The sequence below is a fragment of the Vidua chalybeata genome, chromosome 1 (assembly GCF_026979565.1).
Source record: "Vidua chalybeata isolate OUT-0048 chromosome 1, bVidCha1 merged haplotype, whole genome shotgun sequence".
In the NCBI taxonomy this organism is placed as follows: domain Eukaryota; kingdom Metazoa; phylum Chordata; class Aves; order Passeriformes; family Viduidae; genus Vidua; species Vidua chalybeata.
This window is the reverse complement of record NC_071530.1, coordinates 114,075,008-114,101,735: the sequence shown is the minus strand read 5'-3', so window position 1 is coordinate 114,101,735 and position 26,728 is coordinate 114,075,008. Positions and strand designations below refer to the sequence as shown.

Sequence of the window (26,728 nt, the reverse complement as noted above, 5' to 3'; positions counted from 1 at the left end):
TATAAAATATACTATAGAGTCATATGAGCAGTCAAGTGTACTAGTACCAAATTTCTAGTTGCTCAGCCTATAAAAACGCTGTCTCTTGAGATAATATCGTGAGGCTTCAGGAGTTTTTTAAATCCCAACTCCAGCTTCTGGCATCTATTGATAACATAAGAAGTGAACTACCTTGGGCAAAAGAGAAAGAAAGTTTTCCTGGTTATGAAGAAGAGGTAACCTAAGGGCATACTAAGGGCAATAGAACGTGAGTTGGAGAACCCTTTTTTCTAGATTTCCCATTCTGGGCACCAGAATCAGGGTTTCTAATACAGAAAATTAATATATACCTGAGCCTTCACCAATGGCAAGAGATTGTTTGGTCCCAGTTTGCAGGCACAGTATATAATTATCAATTCCTTTTGAAGTAATGTACAGAACTCAATGACTTTTGACACTTGCCTTTGGAAAATATAAACAGTAAACAAATACCTCCAGTTGCTTTGCACTAAAGACTAAGTTAATATGTTGATATGTTTTGAGAGAAGAAAGCAAACCTAATAGAATTAAAGAAGAATTAAAGAAGAATTTACATTTAAAGAATGTTGAAAATCTGAAAATGAAAGTTTTCATGGCAGAAACATTGGTCTCTTTCTTTTGGTACAAACTGCTGTCCCATTGTCAAATCTTTTCAAAGTAATTCCACTGAAAGTACAGTCATTAGTTGAGAATTCTGGCTAAGAGCAAATGAATTTAAGATCCACAGCTGTCTGTGCCTAATGACACTGGTTTGCTTACAACACTGCTGAATCCCCTGGTTGGCTCTACTTCCTTCTTTCTGGTGTGCAGCATGGAGTGGTTTTAGAGCAAAGAACTAGGTCCTTTTTGGATGAAGCTACACCAGATAATATATTCCAGGAGCACAATTATAACAGTCTTGACACAAACTGGCAGCCAGTCTGTGGGAGCAGACTAGAACAAGCCTGAAGTAACTTCCCTCTAGACTCCTATAAAGAGCACATTGGACACTTAACTAAGTGGGATTTTAGCACTGAGTGCTTCACTGAGCAAATTCACTCCCACCAGGCTGCCAGTGTAAACAGACAAACTGGCCAAAGAGCACAAAACCTGGAGAGATGTTAAATGATACACAACATTAAAATTGTCCAACTGTTTCTATTCAGTCTTCTTTTTATGTTGGCGTACCAAGATCCCAGAACAGTATTGCGCAGTATTGCTCCAGGTTTTGCCTTTTTTCCATATGACATGCCTGCTTGGATGAAATGGTAATTTGGCTCAATCTGTCAAACACCAAGGTTGAATCTCTGGTTTTGTCACTCAGTGTTTACTACCTGGCTTTCATAAAGGGTGTTTGGCATTTTGCCATGACAGAAGGGTAAAGATACAGGTTAGTGCATCATTAAAGCTAAAAGAGAACAAATTCTTAATGGCTGATACTGGTTAAGAGGGACTATCTTCAGAAGTGGTGCATATATTAATTTAGAAGACACAAACACAAAAACAAAATCAGGTTAGGACATTTCAGTTAGAATTATAGCTCTCACTCTAATCTCCACTAACTGCTCTCTAATCTCCACTAGTAATATTTGGAGCAATAGTCTAGAAATATATATATTCTTCATGACATGCAAGAAAATTATCAGCTTTGAAAAAACACACTTGCTAATGAATTTTACTATAAAGAAGCTTGGCTATTTACTTATGTAGTTGGTGCCTCCTGAGTGATAAAACAGGGAAAGAAATTTTGTAGAGATAACACTTGTGTTATTACTCTTTGCTTTGGTCATCTTTTGCACTATTTCAGTCAGTTGCCACCTTCTAACCTTTCTGTATTTGCCTGCATCCTGTACTGAAATGAGATAAAAGATAAATACTGAGACTGAGGCAGGAAAAATTCCAGCTCAAAAGATTTAGTATTCTTTTCTGCTTGGAGAACCAGTACATTTATACCTTTGAATATGTGAACAAGAACAGGACACATTTACCCATTTATATCCTCATTTGACATTTATATTCATATAAACATAACAGTAAGAAAATTCAATACCTCTTGCATCAGGTACCCCTGTAGAACAAAAGTTCAGACATATCTGAAGACAAGCCATGTTAGGATCTGTGATAAAGGTCTGCACACGTACAAAGGAATACAGGCAGGGGACAGTCCAGGCAACACCCTGCTCTGGCTTCTCCCAGGTCCATCACAGGGGCACAGGGACAAGTGGGAACCCTTAGAGACTTAGGGAAAGGGAGAACTCTGCCAGCCCCTGCAGGGCTGTCCCAGGAGTGTCAGTCTGGGCATAAAACCCACCATGATGAGACAACTTGGAGTATCTATCCAATCTTGGAGTATCTTAAGAGGTTTGATGCCTCAAGGGTGTCAAATGCAATATAGAGCAGAAGAGAAGAAACATCTTATAAGATGTTTAGGAGAGGAACTAAAGGCAAGGAAATAGATGGATCTAGGTGACCTGGGGAGGAAGTGGTGTTAGAAAATAGATCACATCTGTTCTCTGTGTGCATGTGTGGGTAGGGAGTCCGAGTACCAGCAACTGGACTTGGAGTCCTGCATGGCAGCAACTTGAGAGACTGAAGGGAATAAAACTGGGACCAGGGGTCAGAGGCCCATTTCTCTGAGTGCCAGACCACATGAGCAGCCAAGTGCTGGAGGGACCAGGTGAGTCCTGCTCAGCTGCCAGAGATACCCTGAGGCGTGGGTATCTTTGGGGGTGAGACCTACTGGTCTGGGCATGAGGGAAATGGCCTGTACCAGAAGCTGGAGCAGGCCTGCAGCCTCAGGGGCTCATATGTCCTGTTGCCAGCAACTGGAGAGGCTGGGATCCAGAGGCAGCTGGGGATTAGGCAGAGTGTGTGAGCCCAGCTGTTGGATCTACCTTGTACACACCTATACACACACACAGTCCCACTGCTGGACATGTGTCCTGCTCAGCCAGAGGGGGCAGCAGGATGAGGCTGCTGGGGCTGTGTTTTGGAGCTGCTCTGTGTGTCTGGGTGATCTGTGCAGCTGGCCTTGATGTGTGGTACATAGCTGTTCTCTCTCTGAGTGCTGACTGGGAATGTGCTGAGCCCTGCGCTGGTTGGACCTGGCGTCATGCAGCTGTGGCCGCCTCACTGAGCTACACTGAGCTGCACATCTGGTCTGATCCCCCTAATATTCCTGTGCTATAAAGCTAAGTCAAAAGCATTCAAAGTCTTCTATCTTATTGTCATTGAGTAATTTACTTTAAGACTTACCCAACTCAGGGCATGATTACTAATTTCCAATACCTATCACTTAGAAAATAGTTGAATAACTTTTATTTTGTGCATCACAGTGTAACAAGGGGTTGAAACCACATCTAAAGAGCAACAAGTAAAAACCCAATACTTGTAAAATTTGGTAAACTAAATGTATCTGGAACTGCTAGAAAGGAAAAAAAGGCACAGACTGCATAGAAGAATCACAGGGGAAAAAAAAAAAACAACAAAAAAAAAGCAGGTTGGAGGAAACCTCCAGGAATCACACAGTACAACAGTATGCTGAGTTCACGGACAACTTCAAAGACAGAGCAGGTGTTTTCTAGATCCCAGGGCTGGAAAAGCAAAAGAGAAGGTGTAATAGGAAGAGAAAAAGAAGCCATGGACCCAGAAGCTTTGGCAATGTGGAAAAAATAAGAAAAGGGAAGACAAAGCCAGACCTACACTGGAGGGACAAGAAACCTGAGTTAAGAAAGGAAATTGAGGTGGTGTGATGGATTGACAAAGAACTGAAATCAGTACTTGGAGACCAGATTAGTGTCAGTTTTTTGAAGTGGCTGAGGAATAATGTGAAAAACTAAGAAGGGCTACCAAGGTGAGAAATCTGAATGGAAAAGAGGAAAGTTCAGAGAGGAAGGTAAAGAAAAGCTAACAGATTCAGATCTTAAGACAAGATGGTAGGAAAAAAATAAAGCCAAGGAGTCAAAAAGTTGTTCCATGGCTTTGGGTCCATATTGGTTGCATTGAAAATTTCAGCTGGGGAAAGGGAGAAAAAGAATAAGTAAAAATTACCATTTCTTCTGTGAGGGAAGCTGAGCAATGAGGTGTTTAAGAACAGCAATTACAAGACCTATGCCTTCTGTGCTTAGCTTACATTTGTTTGCTTTGTTTAAAGTTTCGAGCACATGATTTTTATATTTAAGCAAATCTGTTATCACTAGAAGATCACAGATTAAATTGAAAGTGCAGAATATAAACTCCTAAATCATATCAAATCCTCATTAAGTAATTACCAGCATGTAGTTTCTTCTGCTGGAGAAAGTGACTTGATGTGGCTTGCTCAGTACTTGCAAGCAATTAGCTTTTAAATGGGAAATGAAAATGGATAGTGTTTCATTTTCTTGTTCTTGAGAAAATAAATAGGAAATCCTTTGGACTCCTTGCTGAGTTTGTATTGATGTTCAATTTAAATGTTCCTAAAATCAATAACTAATTAGTAAAACTTAAATTTTTGAGACATTTCCAAGTTCTTTTGGAAATGTATCTTTTCTTTCATACTTGAAACATATATTTTAATAATGTTCTGGCAAATACAAGGAAATATGAAGCAATACAATGATTAAACACTATGTAAATGTTTTACAGATATTTCCAGCATTTGATAGAACTGACTTGATTTTTCATATATAAATATATATAGACCAGAATATTAGTACTTTTCTATGAATGGGTTTTTCAGACTGCATAATGCAGATTTGAATTATTGACATTGAATTGATTGTTTGTAAAAATTGATTGGCTTCTGCACCATTTTTCTATTGCACTAGTAAATTACATATATGTCACTGTGAGTGGCATATGGTACTGTGGTACATGTCAGTGATTATAAAACTTGGTTCATCCTGATCAGTCCCATTTTTTGAAATCTCTTATTGAAGTTAATAAATATTCTAAAAAAATATGGGCTGGCTCATACATGTTTTTCAACATCTTCTGTCCTCTGCAATAAAACATTCACATATCAGAGTCTTAATATTTTTTTCAGAGAATTATGTTATTTTGACTTAAGGGTTTTCACTTCTGTGATATTTTCTTCTCAATTTATTTGATTGTCATCAAATGCATGATGATTTTTTTACGTTGAATCAGACACCTTGCAAAATTCACTGCATCAGCTTGAATCCAATTTAGTAAATGGTGGCGCCTATCTATGTAAGACCTATCACTGTCAGACATTATTGGCCATCATCTGCATTGTTGTCATTCTATAAATGTAAAGAGAACCTATTAAAAAAAAAAAAAACAAACAAATACATGTACTGATTATACTGTATCCCTATTCTTCAGTAAAGGCCCAGGACTTTTTAAATAATAACTTTTTATGATGGGCTGAAGAGAACAAAGTGCATCAAAGTTGTCATAAACTATGATATTCCAAAGTGTCACCCTGCAGCTAATAATTTCTATGTGAATGGCTGTGATTCAAGCCTGATTTGAAAAACACATGTGATGATTCAGATCATGGATTTCTTGTAAAGTATGTTTTATGCAGAACAAGAAAGGATGATCTCAAACTTGCTAAAAGGAACTGGATATCACATGACATTACCTACCTTGATTTCCTACCTGATGTCTTTCTCTAAAGAGCAGTATTTACCAGTGATGTATGAGCACTCTGAGAAATCAAACATTTTATAGGGTAAGATGCCCTGCTATTAAGATGCCACAGCTATTATTCTGATTTTGGGAAGGAAAGGAGTGGGGTTAAAGGATCACTTCCCTCTCCTGGAGCTAGAAAGTATCTGCAAGGGATTGCTTCATGGTTACACTGTCTTTTGGGCAGGAGGGTTTTTGTTGCCCTGAAGGAAACATGAAAAACTGTCATATATTTGGAGGAAATGGTTAATGAACACATGATCTAAAATACTGAGCACGTACATGGCAAAAGCTCCTCTGCAGGGTTTCTTATTGCCACTTCTCTCCACGTATCACCTTCATCCTTGTCTTCGGAAAGCCAGCTCTCTATGGGGAGACAAATCTCTTCAGCAGAAACAGGGACTACTCTTTCAAGTCTGACTTGCTCCAGGTACCAGCTGGGATCATTTCCAGAGCTGTCATGGCCAATGCGGATTTTATATAGCTGCCCAAGATCTCCGAGATTAATCTGTTAAAAAAAAAAAAAAAAAAAAGATCCAGATTTTAATAACAAATTACACTGTTGTCTTTAGACATCCGTACTGGGCATGCAAGCTAAATGTGCAGCTAACATAGCCAAGAGTAATGAGTTTTGTTAGAAAACTAAGCCTTAATATACAATGAATCCCAGAGACAAAGAGTAAAAACATATGGAGTAGTCTGCAAGTGTAATTTTATTGACTTCAGTACCCCATTATTTAAAGTGAGTAAAGGGCTCAGAGAATCCAGTCTGTTTCTAGACCTCTTCAAGGAATCAATTTTCTAGTGTTATAATGTAAATCTCTATTTCTAGACAAATCCTTTAACAAGCAGATCTAACTTCAGTCATTACTGCACCAAATCATACAAGTCCATACAATTACCATCAGCAGAGCCCTATTAACAATTCCTACCACTTATCTATCTGCTACTTTTCTCATTGACTCCTGTTTTTATGTGCTCTGGTTCCAGAGTTAACTGTTTCTCTAAGTGCTGATGCTACACTGCAGCAAATTTAAACAGTAAAACATGGCTATGTCACATTGAATACTGCAGCCTTGAAATAAGAGCCACTATGTTTTGGGTCACAGAAGTATTTTGGGCAATTCTGATGGCAGGAATTGAAGCACAGAAGCAGGGCTAACCACTTTCAACCTTTTTTTTTAACTTTTTTTTTTTTAACAGTGTTGTGTTTGAAAGGTCATGATAATTGGGAAAAAAATCACCAAGTAAAAAAAGAACAAAAAAGAGTTATTTCCTTTACTATATAGCAATTTTGTACTATTTCACATCAAAACAAAAAGGAAACAAACATCCCTGACGCAAGCCTGGCAAAACTCAGTCTCACAGGCTGAGGGCATGACATGTATGCTAGTAATAAAAAGTCTGAATAGAGTCATACTTATGACCATTGTAGTAAGTTTTGCTATATTAAAACAGTATGTTAAAGTAAGATGTGCCAACTGAAGATACAATTATAGCATTAATGCAATAAAACCATGTACCTCAAAGATATGCTCTTAATACTCACAGCAGAATTACAACAACAGATAAAAGAAACACTCTGAAGCTAGCCACAAATGTAGCCAGGACATGGGCTAAGTTGCCCTAATAAATGTCACCCAGCTGCAAAACAGAGACCTCTGCAGTGGGCAAGGGACTGCTAAGGTTACCTCAAAAATAAATATAAAATATATTAGAACTCTCAACCTTTATTGCAAACTGAGTAGAGTAGGTGGTGCTCTCCTGAGGTATAGACACTGGCTGCTATTTGTGGTGCAGAAGTCTTAAAGGGCAGTTTTGTAAATAAAGCACTGATACCTTGTGATCTTATGTCCATGATTAAATTCTGGCTTAATCCCTGTTTTAAGAGAAGCACTACAGCCATCGCAGATTGTTGTATACAAAAATCATTACCATGATTCTTGGTCAGGACCAGGAAACTCTATTAAAGAGCCCCTTTCCATTTCTGAAGCAGCTGATTCAGACTGATTAGTCATTTGGCTGTGAAGCAAACTGAAATACTGATAAAGCAAAAATTCCATATATATATATGAGTTATAGTATGTATCCTATGAGTTGGCTCAAAAGCAAAGCTAAAACTTTTTAAATTATATTGATTTATCATATTATTCTAAAATGAATTTTTTGTTGTTGTTGTTGTTCCAGAAGGAAGTCTAAGACGGGAGATATGCTTTCAGGTGAATTCCCATGCAAAGACCATGAACATGTCCTTCTGGTCCTTCTCCTCCTGCTGTGCTCCAGCAGATGCATTTCCTTCTTGTGCTGGAGGCCCTAGAGCTGGATGCAGCACTCCAGGTGGAGTCCCACAAGAGCAGAATAGAGGGACAGAATCACCTCCCTCAACCTGCCAGCTGCACAGTAGATGATCTTTGGCAGACCACTGATACAACTGGAGAAAATATCACAACAATAAGCACATGTAGGAGAGCTGACCAAAAGAGATGTGGGGAAAGGAAAGGAAAAGAAGAAAACAAAAAGCAATTTGAAAAAGGAGAGGGAAATGATGAGGCCCATTCATCACCATATCAGCATGCAGGGACTTCCTGCTACTGGATAAGCAAGAGAGCAATCCATCAAACCTAATCAAATGAAGTTTCAAGGTAGAGAACAGAAAACTCTGCCCAGACCTTTAGGTTTCTCCAGGAGATGTATCTAGTTGCAACTAATTCAATTAGATTTGTTGAAGTCCTGTTCAGCATCTCTAAATATGTATGTCCTTGTGTCTTTCTATACATCCTATCCCTAACATTCACATTCTAAAAGCAGTTACTATATAAACAAATTAAGAAAGTTATGACCACGTGCTAAGGGGAATTTGTTCAGTTTCAAGTCAAATATATTTGCTTGCTTTCAGCTAAAGGGAGAAACATTATCAAGTATCCTTGTCTACCTGACTTACAAAATAAGAGGTTTTTGTATGATAAACTATGCTGGACTTAGAGGTAATGGCATATTTCTGAGTCTGAAAAGTCTCAAAAATAATGCAAAACACAGAACACTGCCCATGTGACAACAGGCTTAGTAATATTCTTATAATTTTTGCATAATATTATTTTTCTGAATAATTGTTTATTAGTGACCTTGGGGGAGAAAAGTCATGTTTATTCTTAGGTGGAAATTAGGCAATGGCAGAGGGAAAATCAATTGTATATGATGTTCTGAAAGACATATTATACAATTAGAAATTTATTTTCAGTACCAGTTGCATATCTGGGGCTCGGAACAATTCATCTTGATGTCAGATCAGATATCATATTGGTTTCTCAGTGGTATTGACTTGCTAACATGTTATTTTTTGTCAATTGTAATCCTGTTAAATGTATATCAAAATTTGTTCTTGCAGTGAAATGCAGAGGAAAATATTCTCATAACACAGTAGAGTAACAATATTCTTTTGACAACATAAACAGTTTCTTGAGGTTGCTTCTTCCTTCCCTGTGTTGAATAAATTGCCATGAACTTCTGCATGACTTGAACACAGCCTGGCGTTTAGAAATCTACTTTCACAGCCAGAATGCTCTGTAAAAAGTTGTAGAACAAAGTTGACTTTGTCACCCTTGTAAACAACGTGCTTACAAAAACTGCAGTCTAGCTGTTCTATGATGTTCCAGCACTGAAGCTGCAAAAGTAACATTCCTTTTTATATGGAAACAGCCATTCTGATAGGCCTGCAATAAATGTCCAAAGAGGAAAGGATGAGTTCCAGGACTACAGCATTGCTCTGAAAATCAGGCAGCTAGATTCTATTCCTGGATTTGCTTTACGCTTCCTGAGAAACTACAAAGTTCACAAACCCATTTTGCTCTGCTTTCTCAACTATACAAGGACAACATTTACATGTCTTTTACAGGGACATTGCAAATCTCTCTTCATAAATTTTGAGATCCTCAGAAAAAGGCACAACTCCAAAATTCTGTATTTTTTCTAAAATGTTTTGTTCATTTTGTGTTAGTTGCTACTTCTCTAAAATTCAATTTAAATACCAAAAATTATGAATTGAATGATGTAATAGAGTTTGGACATGGAGGGAAATTAAAATTCTGTTATGATGTGGCTTACATCAGCCACATAAAACCTAAACTGAAGAGGTGACAAACAAGGGCATGGAAACACAGATTAAGGTAAAGGGATCTAGACACCACAAACATCAGGTATGGTGATGTTCTTAGAGATGACCTGTTAGAGAAATCTTCTACAAAGGCCAACCTCTTCCCAGATAAAGCTTTTGCAAAACACCCAAATCATTATCTACAGTTAACTTGTTGGTTGATTGTGGAACTCCTTCTGCTTCATTAACCAGTTTGTGCTAAATCCTGTAAAAAGTTCTAAAGGGGATGGGCCTCATAGAGACCTTGCTTATGTGACAGACTGCCAGCACTTAATGAACTTAAAAATATCATTGTGTCTACAATGATAGTGGTAATTCTATTGCCTTTGTAGCATTTTTCTTCATTGTTACAGGCAATAATATCAACACATCATATTTCATGGCACAAGTACCAGTACAAATTATTGAAAAAACTGTCCACCACTTTCAAAAGGGCCATGTTTTCATACACAGCATCTTTGATTTAGTCATATTCTAAATGTTTGCAAGCAGTTAAACTGGACCTGTTAAACAATACGCCTCTATGCTTTGCTCATTGCTACTATTTATAGGACTAAATAATCTTCTTACCATAGGCAATGGGAACATTTTCATTAAATCATGTGTTAGACAACTTGGCCTTACATTTTGAAAATGAAGCTTAACAAAGCTCATATTTAACAATTTTCCTCTAAGCACAACTGAAATCCAGGTTTATCAGCAAGAAGTTCTACCTAAAGAGGATGCAAGGACTAAATTTTAATTCCATTTCTAAATGAGCTATACAAATACATTTTTTGGTCCCTAGCATACCTGTGATATTTTGAATGGAGTCAGTATGATCTATTTTCATGTACTTAAGATGCTTAACAAAGTGAAAAGTGAAGTTCCATGTCTGAACAAGAAAAGATTCAGTGGAAAGATACTTCAATAAAAGTATGAAAAAAATACATGTAATTACTCCGTTTCTCTTTTATTTACTAGAATAAGCAAAATAATATCACAGCTTTCTTGTTGTGCAGAGAGCATCCTGCAATCTCTTTGAGATAAACTCAGGCTAGCACAAAGATCATTTGGATAAATCAACACTTCAGAGGCAGCTGCACCAAAATCCTAATGTCTAACACACCCACCAGAGAATGTGCTTGGCAGACAGTTATTAATTTCATATAAGGCCACTTCATTAACAGAATTTCAGAGAAGTCATGTACAGCAGTTGGATTCCCAAAAGAAGAAAAAAATCATTGATTGCATTAGTTTAACTTCTACAGCATTGGCATATAATAGAGAAATCTTTGGAAGTAGATGGTATTTTTAATTGTGAACATGCAGCTAATAACTGTTGCCAAAAATACAATAACTATTATACCAGTACAGTACAAAGGGTCCACCCATGCTGATTGCTTTTTCCAGATGTCTGAATTCAGCCAATTTTTTGTTTGTGCCCAAAGAACTTGGCACAGTTACACACTAACTCAGGAATTAGAATATGTCACAGGTGCTCACACAGAAATGTAAGAGTGTCATGAAAAAGGGTGGGTATATACATGTAAGGAATAGGATTAAAGGCCACACAAAGATCAGCATTATTTTTTTCCTACTTCATACTGCTTTGGTCACAAAAATAGATTGGGTAAATAAATACTGCTCATTGCACAGTGACTGTTAAAACACTTTCTTTTCCAGTGCACTCAAGCTCTGGAAGAACTTTATTTTTACTGTGGGGTTAATCAAATTATGCCAACAGCAAGTACAAATATTGAGATATACATATATACACACACTTGATACTGCAGTACATACTGCCTAATTACTTAACTAGTACACCACATTCCCCACTCCCATTTCTTAAAGATGAGCTGAGTTGTGTTTTTCTCCAGATTTTTTGTGAGCTCTTTACAATCCTGTATTGTTTCTTGGAACAAGCTAAATTTTGTTTAATGTACAGCCTGTAGCTGATGAAGATAATTTTTCATATTTCTCCCTTTTATCTCAGTAAGGGATGAGGTTCACCTTGTTATCATATGCATTTCACAGACAGTGACAGTTTCAAGTGGAATAACAGCCATGGGTATGACTGTTTTATGCTGCCTTAAGCAGATCTGAATAAACCCTGGGCTTCTCTAAATTTTATTCAGCTGTTTCTGGACCTAAATGGTCATTATGGAAAGAAGGGACAGCTGGAAAATAGCAGGACACAAGCAATGTCCAGCTTTTAGGCATTGTCAGTCCCGTGGTTAAAAGTGTGGATAGCTACATTAGTGCTTATGTTCACTTTTGCAATCTTCCCACTCTGGAAGGATTCTAACTGAGCTCATTTCAGCATCTTTTATTTGAACATCATGAGCAAAAGTATGAAAATGGATTTGTTTCAACCTATTTTTGCAACATTTCGTTTTCTTCTCACTGCTTCTCATTTTACGTTGGAGATCTCAGTTTTGACTGATGAAAGAATGACTATGGATCCAGAGTACAGGAATGAAGGACTCACAGTGAAACACAACAGATTCTTAGAGTCTATAGGGCTGATTCTAAAATAAGGAGTTTTAATTATTCATGTATAGGTTATTTAAAATGACTGATAATTTTACCTAAACAGGAGGAAACCAAAATGAAAAACAGATCAAGCTCTAAGTGTAGCACATTCTTGAGATGCAGTACAGCATGAAGGTGCGCCTGATGAACACAACTCTTAACAAACAAAGTGGAAGTGGAAGGAAAATGGCTGCATTTAACACTTTAACAGTCTCATCATAGGAGCACTATTTATTAAGTTTTATGGTATTAAGTATCTCTTCAAGTATTATAGGAGTCCTGCTTTTCATCTCCCTCTATTACTTTCTGGTATTTGCCCTAGACCATAGAGTGTTTAAAGGATTGTTTATGTGGATGAACAAACCCTAAACCGTGTAAATGGATGTGGCACCAGCTTTAAAAGTTAGAAAAATTAGCTCATGCAGAAAAAAATCGCACCAGGGATGGATTTCAGTTTCCAGTGCTCCTAAAATATCATGCATACTTCATGTTCTGTACTTGCAAACATGGAACAGCTACCTTCCTTACAAAGACAGCCACAAACCCCAAAATATAATCTAAGGTTAAACTGAAGATTCTGAAGATTTCTTAGGAAAAATTACAGCACTTCTAACAGTTTAATATAGTGTTGGGTTTTTTTTTTAATTGACAATGTATTGAGGTTCTTAAGACCAACACCACCTAAAGAAATTGAAGAGCTCATAATGAAGCAAATTCACAAAACAAATAATGGAAAAAGTCTTGTTAGGGAAATGCTAGGTCCTGTCACTTTCACTAAGGCAAGCAGTATTTTGAAAGCAGATCTACTGAACCAGTCAGTGTTTTTACTGACTTCATTATTACTAGAACAGCAGAACTTGTACCCAAAGATATGGAATTGTTATGTATGGAAGTAATAAAAACTGAGATATTGCAGCTGGTTTTTATAGAAGATAATAGGCATACAGTCTTATGCTTAGTTCTCTTTGACACAGAAGGGAATATTTAGCATGACCAAACATTAAAAGAATATTTTAAAAATAATTTCTTTATCAAACAGTGTGTATAGTCATAGGAGATAATTCAGCATGTTTCAAAGAATGATGATGCAGAATACAGAGCTCCAGATAATATAATTTACAATATAATTAAAGCTCCAGTGTCTTGAGCAGCCCAGAATTCTGCCAGAATCAGTATTTTTGAAATACTGAGAAATACTCAGGGACTGTGACAACACCAGAGGAAGATGCAGGAAACAGATCAGAGTTGTGATGAAAGCTGTAACTTATGGTAGATTGATATTCCTCTACTGGAGAAGGAATGGCTCTCAACAGAAAAATTGTGCCCTAAGAACTATGCCTGAATAGTAACAGAAGCAGAAAACCACAGCCCAGAAGTATTTTATTTGAACACACAGGGACAATTCAGAGCAGGAAAGGAAATCCATCAGATTTAAATTCTGTTTTATTCCTGCTCCTATATTGTTTATCCTTGATATACCCATCTGGTAGGAAAAATTGCTAAGCCACAAGAGCAAATGTTGTACAGAGTACATATGACTGTCTTGAGGAAACCTAGAACCCAGGACTCCAGTCAGAAACAAGAACTGTCCCCATCACACAATTGTAAATTACCTTCAATGAATTTCATGTACTGCCATCACATGGAAATCTCTAAGGGTAAGAGCCTTTAACATTTAATTTCATTTACGCAAACTTTAATCAGAGATAGCCACAGTTAATGAAGTTACACTTGCTTTATAAAGCAATAGAAGCAACACTAAAATTAAGTTCTAGAATGAAATCTCAGGAGGCTATAAAGGAGCACCAGCTGATTTACTCAAGTTTTATTAACTTTCTTGTTTCATTATTTTTAACTTTACTGAATGTTCATTGTATACTTTTAGTTATCCAAGTTACTACACAGTTAACAGTGCTTTCCATCAGACTACTATTCTTGATTTTTTATTAAGACAATCCAATACAGTTTGGTCTCATTATCTCTTTGTGGGCCATTTCTCTGTGATTTCTTATGGTTGTATGTGTGACTAAAAGACAGGGATTTTGAAACTATATGGTATTTTGATTGCTTCTGTGAGGCATGGCTGTGTTTTATTTGTTTCCATTATATTATGCTGATGTCTTCCAGCACCCTGCATCAGTTAACACTTCCTTTTGAAAAAACAGTGCTAGAAAGTTTCTATCTGGCTGATTTTGGTATCAAAAGACACTTTCTGTCCCATCTGTCACTGATTCCCCATCATCTGTTTATTATGCATAAATTATTTAAACCTAAGTGACATATCACAGATTTAACTACTGCAACAGGTACAGTCCTGACCGAGGAACTGCATGAAGTAGAGAAAATGGCAGGAATAACAGGATCTTATAGAAGTCCTGCGAAATGTCACATTTCTGAAGCACATCTCTGAGACTTTTTTTGTCAGCAGAGAGAAATGTCTCCATTTGCTTGGAGGAACAGGAAAACCCTAATTTAAATCACAGGAGTTAATATATGTGATTTACCTCTCATTTCTAGCCACCTGCCCTCCTCTTTCCTTCTTACTTTCTCCAAAAAAAAAAGTTACACAAGAGTGGGCTTCAGTGGAAGTCTGAGGTAGTTTGTGGAAGAATTTACAGTAGACCCTTCAAAAGATGGATATGCAACACAAACCATAACCAAGAATATCTTAATACATAAATGCAAAGAAAGTCTTTTTACTTCTTCAAATGAATATCTAATGTAAACTAGCACATCAAGAAGATGCAAGTATGAAGCAGATTCTGAGAGACAAGTCTGCCCCATGCAGTTGTGAACACAGCTCCTGATTCAAAACTCAGAGTTGTAAAAGTCAGCCATGCCCTCAGGAATACTTAATCATCCTTACATGTTTCTTTCAGTCTTTTTTATTACCTCTATTATCTAGTTTGAGAAAAACTACTTTGCATATGTTTTGAATTCTCTGGTCTCTATAGAACAGCCATACTGTACCTTAAATGTATCTTCACTGTTGGGATTAAACAGCTGCTGTTTCCCAGATCCCAAAATGATAGGACCAGAAGCTTTGTTTTTTCCATAAGCATAAAGGAATACTGTTGCTGTTGTGCCAGCTGTTTCAAAATCCCCAGTGACTACAGTTATCTTCCAGTCTCCTTCTGTAAAGTTAAAAAAAAAAAAAAAAAAAAAAAAGCTTTTAAAAATGTTACTTATATGAAGCAGTTTACTTGAAAGATGTAAATGAAAGCATAGTTTGGCCCAAGGACTGTGACTACACTGCACCTGAAAAGTAATGATGTCGGGAGAGGCAACAGAGGATTGGCCAAATACTACATCATTCAAACTCATCTTAAGCAAATTATGGATCAAGGATTGAGGAGGTTTACACGGTACTAAAGCCAGAAATATGAACAGAACTAAGTGAGATTTCTAGTGATAACCCTGAAGGTCAACACAGAAGCAGAACACCATCCAGAATTTGGATTATGACAACAGTATAACCAAGAAATGCAACAGGAAAAATGTCAAAGCATCCTGATTAAATACAATTTCCTCTCACTTCAGGTTGATGTGATACATCAACAGAGTTCCATTTGCCTGATGGGGCCATGATATTTAAATCAGCATGAAAAAAAATAAGGTTTTGTAGAAAATTCTGAATTAGATTAGGACTAATTTGAAAATCATTTTATATAAAGCTCCCTGACACTAAAATGTCATTTCTGCTCCCATACAATGTACATGTTATTTAAATATTCAAAAGCAGCTTAATATAATTCTTATTTTAAAAAAGAACAATTCATAATTGTAAAATGCGTTTCTACATCTAAAAAGATGGGATTGCACGCTTCTCCACCCCTCATTGATTGCAGCTTTTGTCTGTATGAAACAAGTTCCACATAGCGACTTATTCATTCTGTTCAAGGAAAACAACAAATGAAATACCAGCCCACAGTCATCTTATAAATAAATGCCATAGCTTACACTGCAGTTTCCTTAGTAGAAAGCTGTCTGTAATGCCTGCATGATTTAAATCTGTTGTCTGACAGAAGTATTCATCTTAGGCCAGCCTCATTATCACTCAGTAATTTGCCCCACAAAAATTGAACTGGAGCAGGAAGTTTGATTTCCTGTTTTCCAAGTCTTTAGAGGTCTGGCTGATGTCTGGTTTGGGAAGGTGATAGAATTTTAAATACACATAAATATACAGCTGGGAATTCAGAAACAGCAACAGCTCATTTGTGCTGTTCCATCAAACCTGGCCCACAGACTGAGGGAAGGAATTGTCTCCTGTACTCTGATCTGATGAGACCCCACCTGGATTACTGCATCCAGCTGTGGGTTCCCCAACAAAAGAAGGATGTAGACCTGTTGAAACAGGCAGAGAGAAGGGCCATGAAAATGATTGAGGGCTGGAGTTCCTCTCCTGTGACAAAAGGTTGTTGTTCAGCTTGGACAAGAGAAGGTTCCAGGCAGGTAGACCTTATTGACAGCCTTCCAATATATTAAGGGGCTTAAAAGAAAATCAAAGACATTTTACAAGGACACGTAGTGATATGTCAAGGGGGAATGGTTTTAAAGTGAAAGAGGGTAGATTCACATAAGACACGAAGAATATATATATATATTTTTTTTACTGTAAGGATTATAAGACACTGGAACAGGTTGCCCAAAGAAGTTGTGGATGTCCCATCTCTAGAAGTGTTTGAAGCCAGGTTGGATGGGGCTTTGAAAAATCAAGTCTAGTGGAAGATGTCCCTATCAATGTCAGGTGCTGTACTAGGTATCTTTGAAGATTTTTTCCAACCCAAACAATTCTACAATTCCATAAAGGAAGATTTTCACTAAAAATTATCAAACTCTAGCTTGTAAAAAACTCTTTTGTGCCTTTGAAAATCTGCATCTTCACAGCTTTTTCTATAGGCTCACTTTCTTGATAAAACCATAGCACCAGAAAACAAAAGGATAAACATCAATTAGAAGAGTGAAAAGCCTCTAGACACTGATGGTGGAAACAAAAAGCATAAGGCAAGGGCTCCTTGCCACATAGAAAAAAAGCTTGTTTACAAAAAATTCAGCCTTTTCCATTTTCAAACAATATAATGTTAATTTCTTGAAGACAAAGTTCCTTTGAACCTTTGACTGGAAAATAAAGACAATTCTATTTACAAGGGCTTACAAAGAATGGTGTAGACAAGGGGTAAAACATGATCCACTACTCCTCCTAGAATTTCAATCGTTCAGAAACAAATAGGCATTTTAAAGCAGGTTAAATGCATTTTCTTTTTGATACGTTCATTGATTAATTTTGCTTCAAGTGGTTTTGATGGCCCTTTCTATTGAACTACCCTCTCAAAGTCTGTCTTTTGTTAAGCAGTTCGGCTCTGAAATGATGCCGTTGTTACTGTTGAGGATGTCTTTTCTAGCTACTTCAGGTCCTACCTCCCAGTTGTAAGTTTATTATCTATAAATTATTTTGCACACAACTACCCCTCTGAAGGTAAAGGAGGGAATCCAACTTCCCCAAAAACATCATTAACAAGAGTTTTATTTTGAACTCCTCTGTACTGACTTTGAGGCTTTTTCCTTTTTTCTGAAAATAGAAAGGACATGATCTGAAAGACCATGTGGGTATAGGAAAAGAGTCCTTAAATTTCTAATCTCTCTGATGACAGAAATCCTGATTGCAGTGCATTCATTGCATGCTTCTAAATAGAAAAGGGAAACTGTAAATATTACAAAAACATAATTCTTGTTGGCATAAAAAGCTGGGTTGTTCTGGTGAGGTAGAGTACCAATAGTTCCTTAATGACTGAAGAGGAACACATTTTAAGGGGAAAAGAATACAGATAAAGGTGTTATGACATGACTTTCTTTTAGCATACATAGAGGAAAGGTGCAACCCCCTGGGGTTCTGGGGACATCAGAAAGTGGTAACTTGCCACTGGTGACTGTCTAGACGTGTTTTGTTTTGGTTTTTTTTTTCAATTTCCTATATTATTGGAAACATTACAATACACTAGAAAGCTCTGCTTCCTAGAAAAATAATTCTGGGTTTTTTTAAAAAGTGACACAGAAAGAAAATGCAATGTATTTAAAAGCTCATGGGAAAAAAAAGATAAGTGAACAAACTCTCAGATCAACCACTAAACCAGGAATTGAAGCAGTCCCTCTAGGTGTAGGATACACAATTTCAAGTCTCTTTCCCACTGATCCATGTCTTACCAAGTGTCCCAAACAAGAGGCTATTTGTTGCATACACTTTTGGCTGCCTAACTCTGATTGAGGCTTTTGCACAGCTTAAATGACACAGCCCAGAGACCCATCTGTAGGTGCAGAATTTGAATTATGGAAGGGAAGATCTCTCAGGGCAGGGCATACAAAAGTGAGGTATGTGCAAAAGATAAAGCACAAAGAGTAGTGAACAAAGAACTAATTACTGCCTGCTGGAAAAAGCACAGAAAGCAAGAAGGACAAAGATACTTGTGACTCAAAAGAAAGGCTATAACAGGGCAGGATTTTAATATATTTTCTAAAATAACTGGGCAAAAATTTTATTGTTACCCACTTGCCACAGGAACAAGGTTTAGGACATGGTATTTGGGTCTTCATTGATATTTTGACCAATACAACAAATTGTGAATAAACATTTTCAAACTTTCTCACAATCTGGAGCCTCACAATCCAGCCCTCTGGATTATTGTTCATCGTACAGCATGAAGCACTTCTCATAGCTGAGAAATTCTAATGTGTTATTAAGAAATTAAATTTAATCTGCTCTGGTTGCCAGGACAGAGAAGTCAATCTGAACAAATATGAAATCACAAGTAAAACAGTCAATGAAAAACTATTGTTCAGAACAAAACTATATATAGGCCAGGAGAAAGAATAATGTTTTAAATTGTTAACTATAAAAACCTGAAATTAAGATAGATCACTGGTAAGTACTAGAAGAATAGGAATGTTTCAAATAAGCAGAAAGAAAAATAACATGGAAAAAAAAACCAGAATAAAAAGAAAGCATAAACAAAGTTATTTATTAAATTAAAATGTGAGGTTCAGAGTGTACTGAAATGTTCAAATAGTGTGCTATAATTAATGTTTTAAAATAAATACAAGTGGCAACAAATGTGTAGAGCAATTAGTTCTGAAACAGAAACAGTCTTCATTAAAATCAGAAAACAAGAACAGTATTTACCATTTGCTTCTTGCACTTTCAGCTGCTTCTTTTTTTTTAACTCTGCAAAAAAAAAAATCCATTAATAAAGGATCTTTCCTTTAATATTACAGAAAAGGTTTGAAAGAATAGATCAAAACGACATTCAGTTTTTCTAGCCAATACAAGAAAACTCTTTCCCATTCATTCCCTCACTACTTTCTCATTATCACCTATATTAATTATATAAATCATGTTCTCTCAGAAATATAGCAAAGCAAGCTGCAAAATCAGTTAACTCTGATATTTATTGTGTAAAATCTGCCCAGATTTCTTCAGAGGAAAAGTATTGTTAATTATTGTTCTTACTTCTATAAAGTTACAATAAATATTACCTTGAGGGTACAGTTCAATTTCTGAATGGATTATGCCTTGAGACATAAATGGAAGCCACCTAAGAATAAGAAAGAAAATAAAAAATCAGGTAAGAATCAATTTTTATTTACATTACTATATAACTGAATGGTCCACATCTGACTTTCATACTGAATACACCTAACAGCATTGGGTCTCTACTCCTAAAATTTTAGTATTTGATTCATATTACAGTAGAAATTATTTGACCCAACAAAGAAACTTCTTTTGTGCAAAAGTAAGAGTAAGTGTAAAATACACTTGTATCAGATTAAGAGACTCATATGGCACTACTTTACTTTGTTTCTATAGCTAAACAGAAGAATATAGCACAGAACATTTTTTTCAGTACTGTGGATTGAGAGGTAAGTATAATTTGTATGTATCTATTGCAATATTTCTTAAAACTACAGTTCAGTGTTTAAAACAAAGATGGAACCAAACACTTTTTATTCCTCCTATAGATTGAGGACAAGTAAATGAGTCTCAAAAAAAGGACAAATCAAGAAAACATTCTTTGTGTTTCCTAGTCATGTTACCCTAGGCTATGTATAATTTTGAAAACTTTTCATTCATGGATTACCAACAGCTTTTGTTTCCTCTTGCTTGGTAAAAATCAGCTCTTTTTTACCAGAAAAGAAATGCAGCAATCTCCTGGGCTATAGTTTTTTATTTCCTCCGTCACTTCCATGGACTTTCCAGGAATGACCTAAATCATTCAGTCTCCTGTGAAGCCTATTGGGATTCCAATACAAGCTGGGCAAGAAAGTCCAGAGCAACTTATGAAGCTTCCAATTCTTTTGTCTTGAAAACATTACTTGGCCAATTCATATAAGAGCAACTCCCTAAGAAATAAATTTTCTCTTATGAAACTACTTATTTCTATTACTTCTGCTAAAAACTGATGGCACAGGTATCTTCTGAAATCCCAGATGCTAAAAGGTATCAGTAACTAGTAAATACTGTATAATTGAAATCGAGTAGGAGATGTTAGATGTTCAGAAACTAATATCAGGTTTTTAAGACAGATAAAATGCTTATGTTCCTTTGGTTAAATGAGAAAAAAGACAGAACTTTTTTCATGTCCTGGATCAGAAAATAGCTCAGTAAAATACAATAAATGCGAGGCTGAAGATTACTGAATTAGATTTCTGAAGAGCAAAACCCTTCTCCCTCCTTGAATAGAGAAGAAGTCCATTTTGGCAAACATGGAAGCTACAGCTGATCCCCACCACTGACTTATTTTAATTCCTTTTCAGTGGAAGGGTTTCCTTGTTGAGAAGTTAGACATTAAAAAAGAAACACTTGTTTCTTTCTATCACTCTCTAGCACAGAATAATAAACATCTGGTGTTAATTATCACAGAATTAACGCAGCAAAGTGCCCTGCCATTTATCATTCCTAAGCCATATTTCTCACTAGAGATAGCTATGACAAAAAGAAAATTTCACCTATATTTTTTTGGAAAGGTAGCAACTATAACTAGCAACAACAGCTGGTTGGCATCAAAATCTGCTCAGAGAAATCCTCAGTCTTATACTACTGTTTATAAGCATCTTACCAGTTGAAGAAAAATCTTATATTTAGAGAGTTAATCAAGGTGAGAAAATATCTTTTTTCCTGTTTTTGAGGATGTGACACCAAGAATTGGAAGAAGCTATTCAAGGTTATGTAACGTATTCATTAAAATCCAGACAAAATAGCTAGGCAACGTGCATTTATTAAATATTATTAATTAAATGTTATTTATTCTGGTGCCTTGTCACATAGTCATATTGTTTCTCTTCACTTTCTTTATTTCACTTGAGTCATGCACATTCTTATAAGAGAGACTGTAAAGCAGAAACTCCAAAAGTGGGAATACAATAGTTTTCTAAAAATGCAAAATGAAGTATTTATCAATTGACTTTTAATAACTTAAATGGAACATCTACAAAATAGTTCCAGGCATCATATTTGTCTCTCTGGCCATGTTGTAAAAAGAGTGAGTGCTAGTCTTGGATGGAAAACCTTGTTTCTTTCCCATTTAGAAATACACTTAATTTAGAATGTTTCGGGTGCTTTATCTTTCCTTCCTGAAAGGTAAATCATGCTTACAGCACTGATCCTCTAAGATAAGGCTGTACTCTTAATTTTAGTAACACAGACTCAATATAAGTGTTTAACCTTTTCTACAGATCATACAGAACATTAATGCAAGCAATATGTTCTGGAATAACACATTTTGTGGATTTTATGAAACTGTGAAATAATCAAAAAATGTCTTTGCCAGAAAAACATTTAGTACATCAATTAACACAAAACTTTTAACAATACGTATTGAAGAATATTGTTGTAAAAACTACCTTTCACAATTGAAAACATATTCTGAGTTGCTCTGGGCTTCTCTGACAATGACTTTATCACAGTACCAATGCCGGGACGTGGCAGTGGCCTCACAGCGCAACAGCACCTTCTGCAGCTCTCCAAGGGATACAGCTTCCACTTCAAAAACACTGACCTGGGAGACAGAGGAGACAGCTCTCTGCAATTTGCCACCAGTAAGACAGTCCAAAAACTGAAGTGTGTTAAAGGCCTGATCAATTCCCACAATGTACAAAAATTTCATTTGGTTTTAATGACAGCTGGGCTGCATTCAGTGAGTTTGGTTCTGAAGAGTTAAATGTCTTTTGATGAAGTGTCACAGTAAATAAGAAGGCACAGCCAAAATGGAGATGCAGTAATAATCCCCAAAAAATTGGGCTTTTACAGCCATCATCAAAAATGCTGCACACAACCCTTTAGGATTGTTTCAATGCCTTGCCATTTACAGTACTCTTCTCTAGATAAGAAAGACTTAAAGCTATTATTTCCTTTGTTGATATTACTTTAAATCAGACCTTCTCATAATTTTCTCTTTTTAGTTTCACCTCCTCTACTTACATTTTATTCTACTGAAAGAAACTGAAATCTGACATGGCATTTTCACCTTGTTATTCATTTAGGCCTGTGCTTATAGTTGGAAAAGATTGTTTTCACAGAAGCATGCAGCTGATCAGGTTCAGGTTGATAAATTTCTGTCCCAATAAAAAGCATACAGCTTTCTGTCTCTAAATGCAATGGTCCAGATCATTCTTCTCAGTATAAAGAAAATTAAGGAAAGAAATACACTGCAAAATTCACATCTGTAAAATTCTCAGTCCTCAGCACATGGCAGAATTGAGGCTGCCTGTGCAAGATTACTTATCCCTTGTGTATAGATAATATATGATCACAGGCTAGTCTCTCTGAAAGATTCCTGCCTCAAAGTGTGCTCAGAAGGACGATAGCTTTTTCAGTACCTCTTTTTATCTTCATTATCTTTAAGTCTCTATGCATTATTTACTGCAACCACCCGAAGAGCTCAGTGAAATAGAACTGATTTCCCCAGTGACTTCACCTTTGTACTTCTCCCATAGCACCCTGGTTTTCTGCGACTGCTTAATCTCTTTTTTGAAAGGCCATCTGCATAATATTTATAATTTACCTACATAGTTAAAGCACAGAGTTTGCTGCCAAAAGCTGTCAAAGATGCAAAACGGTGTGGGTGCTCAACTGAGAAACAGAGGGGTTAATTCATTGAAATATTTAGCATTTCAAAGAGCTTACTAGGTGTGCAAAGCAGAATTCTATTTGAAACCAGTTACAGCTATGGTTGTTCAAAGAAGTTAAGCTGTTTATGCAGCAGTACATAAACATGAAAAATTTGGTCGCTCAGGAAAGTTTTATTTTAAGCAATTTGCCCAATATAATGCAGAATATCTGTGGCAGGGATGAAATCAAGTTGTTCAAGTCAGCATTCCACTATCTCTGCCAAAAATGATATATCCCAGTCCCTGCTGCGGCTCCAAACAATCCACTGTCTTACTCACCCATTTCCATAACAAAGTGCACTTTGAACCATTCCCCTTAGCCCCTGTGTAAATAATACACTCAATTGACTATCAATCTGGCTAGAATAATGGTCCCCAGAAAGTTCCACTTAAATTCTGCATTTTAATTTGAATAGAGCTTTATCTCTCATATGTTAGCAACAGCATAAAATATATTTTTTTAAATAGTATAGATACATTTAAAGCTTCCCAGTGGGTTATGGCTAGTTTTAGCACTTTAGGTACTGCTTTTCATTTTGTAATTAAGTGTTCCACTAACAGCTTGATACCACTGGTTATACATGCAAGGGTTAATCCTCAATAGACCGCAAAGGAAGAAACAGGCTCAATAGGAGGTCACAAGAAGGCTAGTAGCAGAGTTAACCTTAAATTCAGTAGTTCCTGAAATTTAACCATACTGCAGATAATCAGGATGTCATATATTTTACTTTTGGAAGAGCTAGGAGGTAATAAATTGAAAGAAAAATTACTTTAAGTCTGTCCTGTATTAATCACAATACTTTAGTATCTATTAGACATTAAAAGAAATACATAACAAACGGACCTACTAAGATCTGAAATCACAGAGAACAATTTCTGTACACTGTTTTGGAGTCATCTGTAACTCATCAAACTTTGAAACTATATGTTTTAAATTCGTAGGCAGCTCTTGTCACCATCTGAGGATGAGGCCCTCAAACAATTGTTCTTTCCCTTTTCCCTATGTTTTCACTCATCCTATTAAATCCCCAGTCAATAGAAAAATATTTTACTTAGTTCTTAAAAGTTATTTAGCTAAACTTATGTGGCTTGCTTTATTACTATTATTAGGAACCTGTATAACCTGTATACAATTACTTAACTATATTCACAAGGCTAAGCAAATTGTTTTTCAGACCTACCATTCCTCTCTGAAATGGCACTGGTGTACCAGTTTTATGCAGAAGTCTTAGACCAGAATCTCCTCTTTTTCCATAGATACACAAATAAACTGCACAGTCCATATCAGCTTGCTCCAAGTCACCGGTGTGGACATAAACATGGTATAAAACAACTTCCAGAAATAACCAAAAGAAGAAAATTCAAGTTATATATAATCACAACTAATTTTAGTCACTATTATAGCTTAATGATAACAATGACAGTATGTCTGATCTGCAATTCGTTTTCTGGAAGATACTCTCCAGAAATCAGTCAAACTATTTGCTTTTAAGATTGCTAAGACTACAATTCAGTTGGCACTAACACTGAAAACCAGGTAGCCAATATATAAATAACATACTTGGATAGATAGGTTTTCCAGCTTCCACTACTGGAAGTTCACACAGAAGTTCTCTATCATCACGATTCTTTGACAACCATGTGTTTGCTGGAAAATTCAGTGTTTTCTTGCTCTTTAGATGTTGCAGTATCACCTGAAAGAGAAGTGATTCCAGATAAACTCGGTTCTGGTGCTTTGCTTCTCAACAGCAAAACATATTTTTGTACATATTTTTGTTTCTATCTCAGAAAAAAGTAATACCATCAGTATATATGGCATACAAAATTACAGCCTGAAAATATTTTTATTTTGGCCACTGCTATGCAACAAACAAATCTGTAGCTGAAATTTATGGGTTTGCCATTTGAAATGTCACCAAATCTGGTTTCAGTGAGTAAACCACCTCTATGTAACACTGTCTGGAGGATTGAAGACTAAAAACCTTCTGGTAGCTGCTGTTACATGACACTGAGATTTTGGAAGATGTGGAAAGATGGACACAGATTTTTTATTTTAGAATGAAAACAGGATGAAATTCATCATCTACATCCTTCTGAACTTTGACAAGTAGAGGATATATTGGAATATTAAATCAAATTGTAATATCTTTGGCTCTTGTACAGCAAAACAAAAAACAACCTGGGTACCATCACCATCTATATATTCTTAAGATGGTTAGAATTCCAATTTCTAGAGTTATTTGCTGCTGTACAGTAAGATAGCTGCCTTACTTGTTTCCTATAATTACAGCACTCTTTATTATTTTTTATGAAAGCAGTTTTGTTGGTCTTGAATTCTAATACTTACTACAGGGGTTTTCCAGAGGTCTTGGCTAGCAGAAGGAAATAAAAAATTATCTTTCTGTAGTTGCATTTCTGAGTGTGCATATAATATGCATAAGCCTTGCAAACAAAATTATGAAAACATGTACTCACATCCAAATTCTAACACTTAGGGAATCAGGTCAATAGATGACTTTATCTCACTTTTCCAATAAAATATTATTTAAAGTAAAATGAACACTGCTTTCACCACCAAAGCATGTATTTATTCTAACATTAAATACTTTGACAGCACTAATTTCTAATCTCTAATATTTATTGGCAGCACACCCCCCCCCCCCCGCTGACTCATAACAATTGCATATATTAACTGCTTTTTCAGGAAAATACAGCTTTCAACATGGTTTATTTCTTGATCTGAAATGAAGTTTTTGAAATCCCTGGCTTATCCTATAAAATGTGGAGCAAAATGTTAAAGAAATATTTAGTAACCACCAGGCTGGAAAGTGGAATATTTATGCTTACCTTCAGTTTTACTGCAGTCTCAGTTAAGACCTTTGGGTTAATGTAAAAAACTGCTATTATTGCCTAATTCTGATTGTATAAATCAAGCTTTTTAATATTATTCAAATGGAAAAGAATAAACTTGTTTCCTTTACAAGTTCAACACAAGAAACAGACTAAAAATTCTTATCCCAGTTCTGAAATACATTTTACATGAGTGCCAGCCTTAGGAAGCATTTAGAACAAATTTAGTCTGGTGAGCATCCCTAAATATCAGGAGAAAAATAGAATTAAAACAAAACAAAGAAGCAGAATTTATTCACCAAATTGAAAAAACCCAGCAGCTTTTTTTTTTTCCCCTGAAAATATTCATAATTATGAGAAATGGTGGTACCTGTTATAACTTGCTTTGTTTACCTTTCAGCAAACTTTGTTCATTCCTTGCAAGCT

At 36.1% G+C, this 26,728-nt stretch overlaps 1 protein-coding gene across 1 annotated transcript in view; it reads right to left on the bottom strand.

The window, feature by feature from the left end:
- The window catches only part of RP1 (RP1 axonemal microtubule associated), a 163,187-nt gene that overhangs the window by 92,379 nt on the left and 44,080 nt on the right, over positions 1-26,728 (bottom strand). Inside the window, exons 20-25 of the mRNA XM_053958854.1 lie at positions 25,014-25,146; positions 24,634-24,785; positions 22,187-22,341; positions 19,823-19,881; positions 15,266-15,429; positions 5,914-6,139 (exon numbers count right to left, since the gene is read on the bottom strand). Of these exons, the coding sequence (XP_053814829.1) occupies positions 5,914-6,139; positions 15,266-15,429; positions 19,823-19,881; positions 22,187-22,341; positions 24,634-24,785; positions 25,014-25,146 (889 nt within the window). The remainder of the gene's footprint in view (positions 1-5,913; positions 6,140-15,265; positions 15,430-19,822; positions 19,882-22,186; positions 22,342-24,633; positions 24,786-25,013; positions 25,147-26,728) is intronic.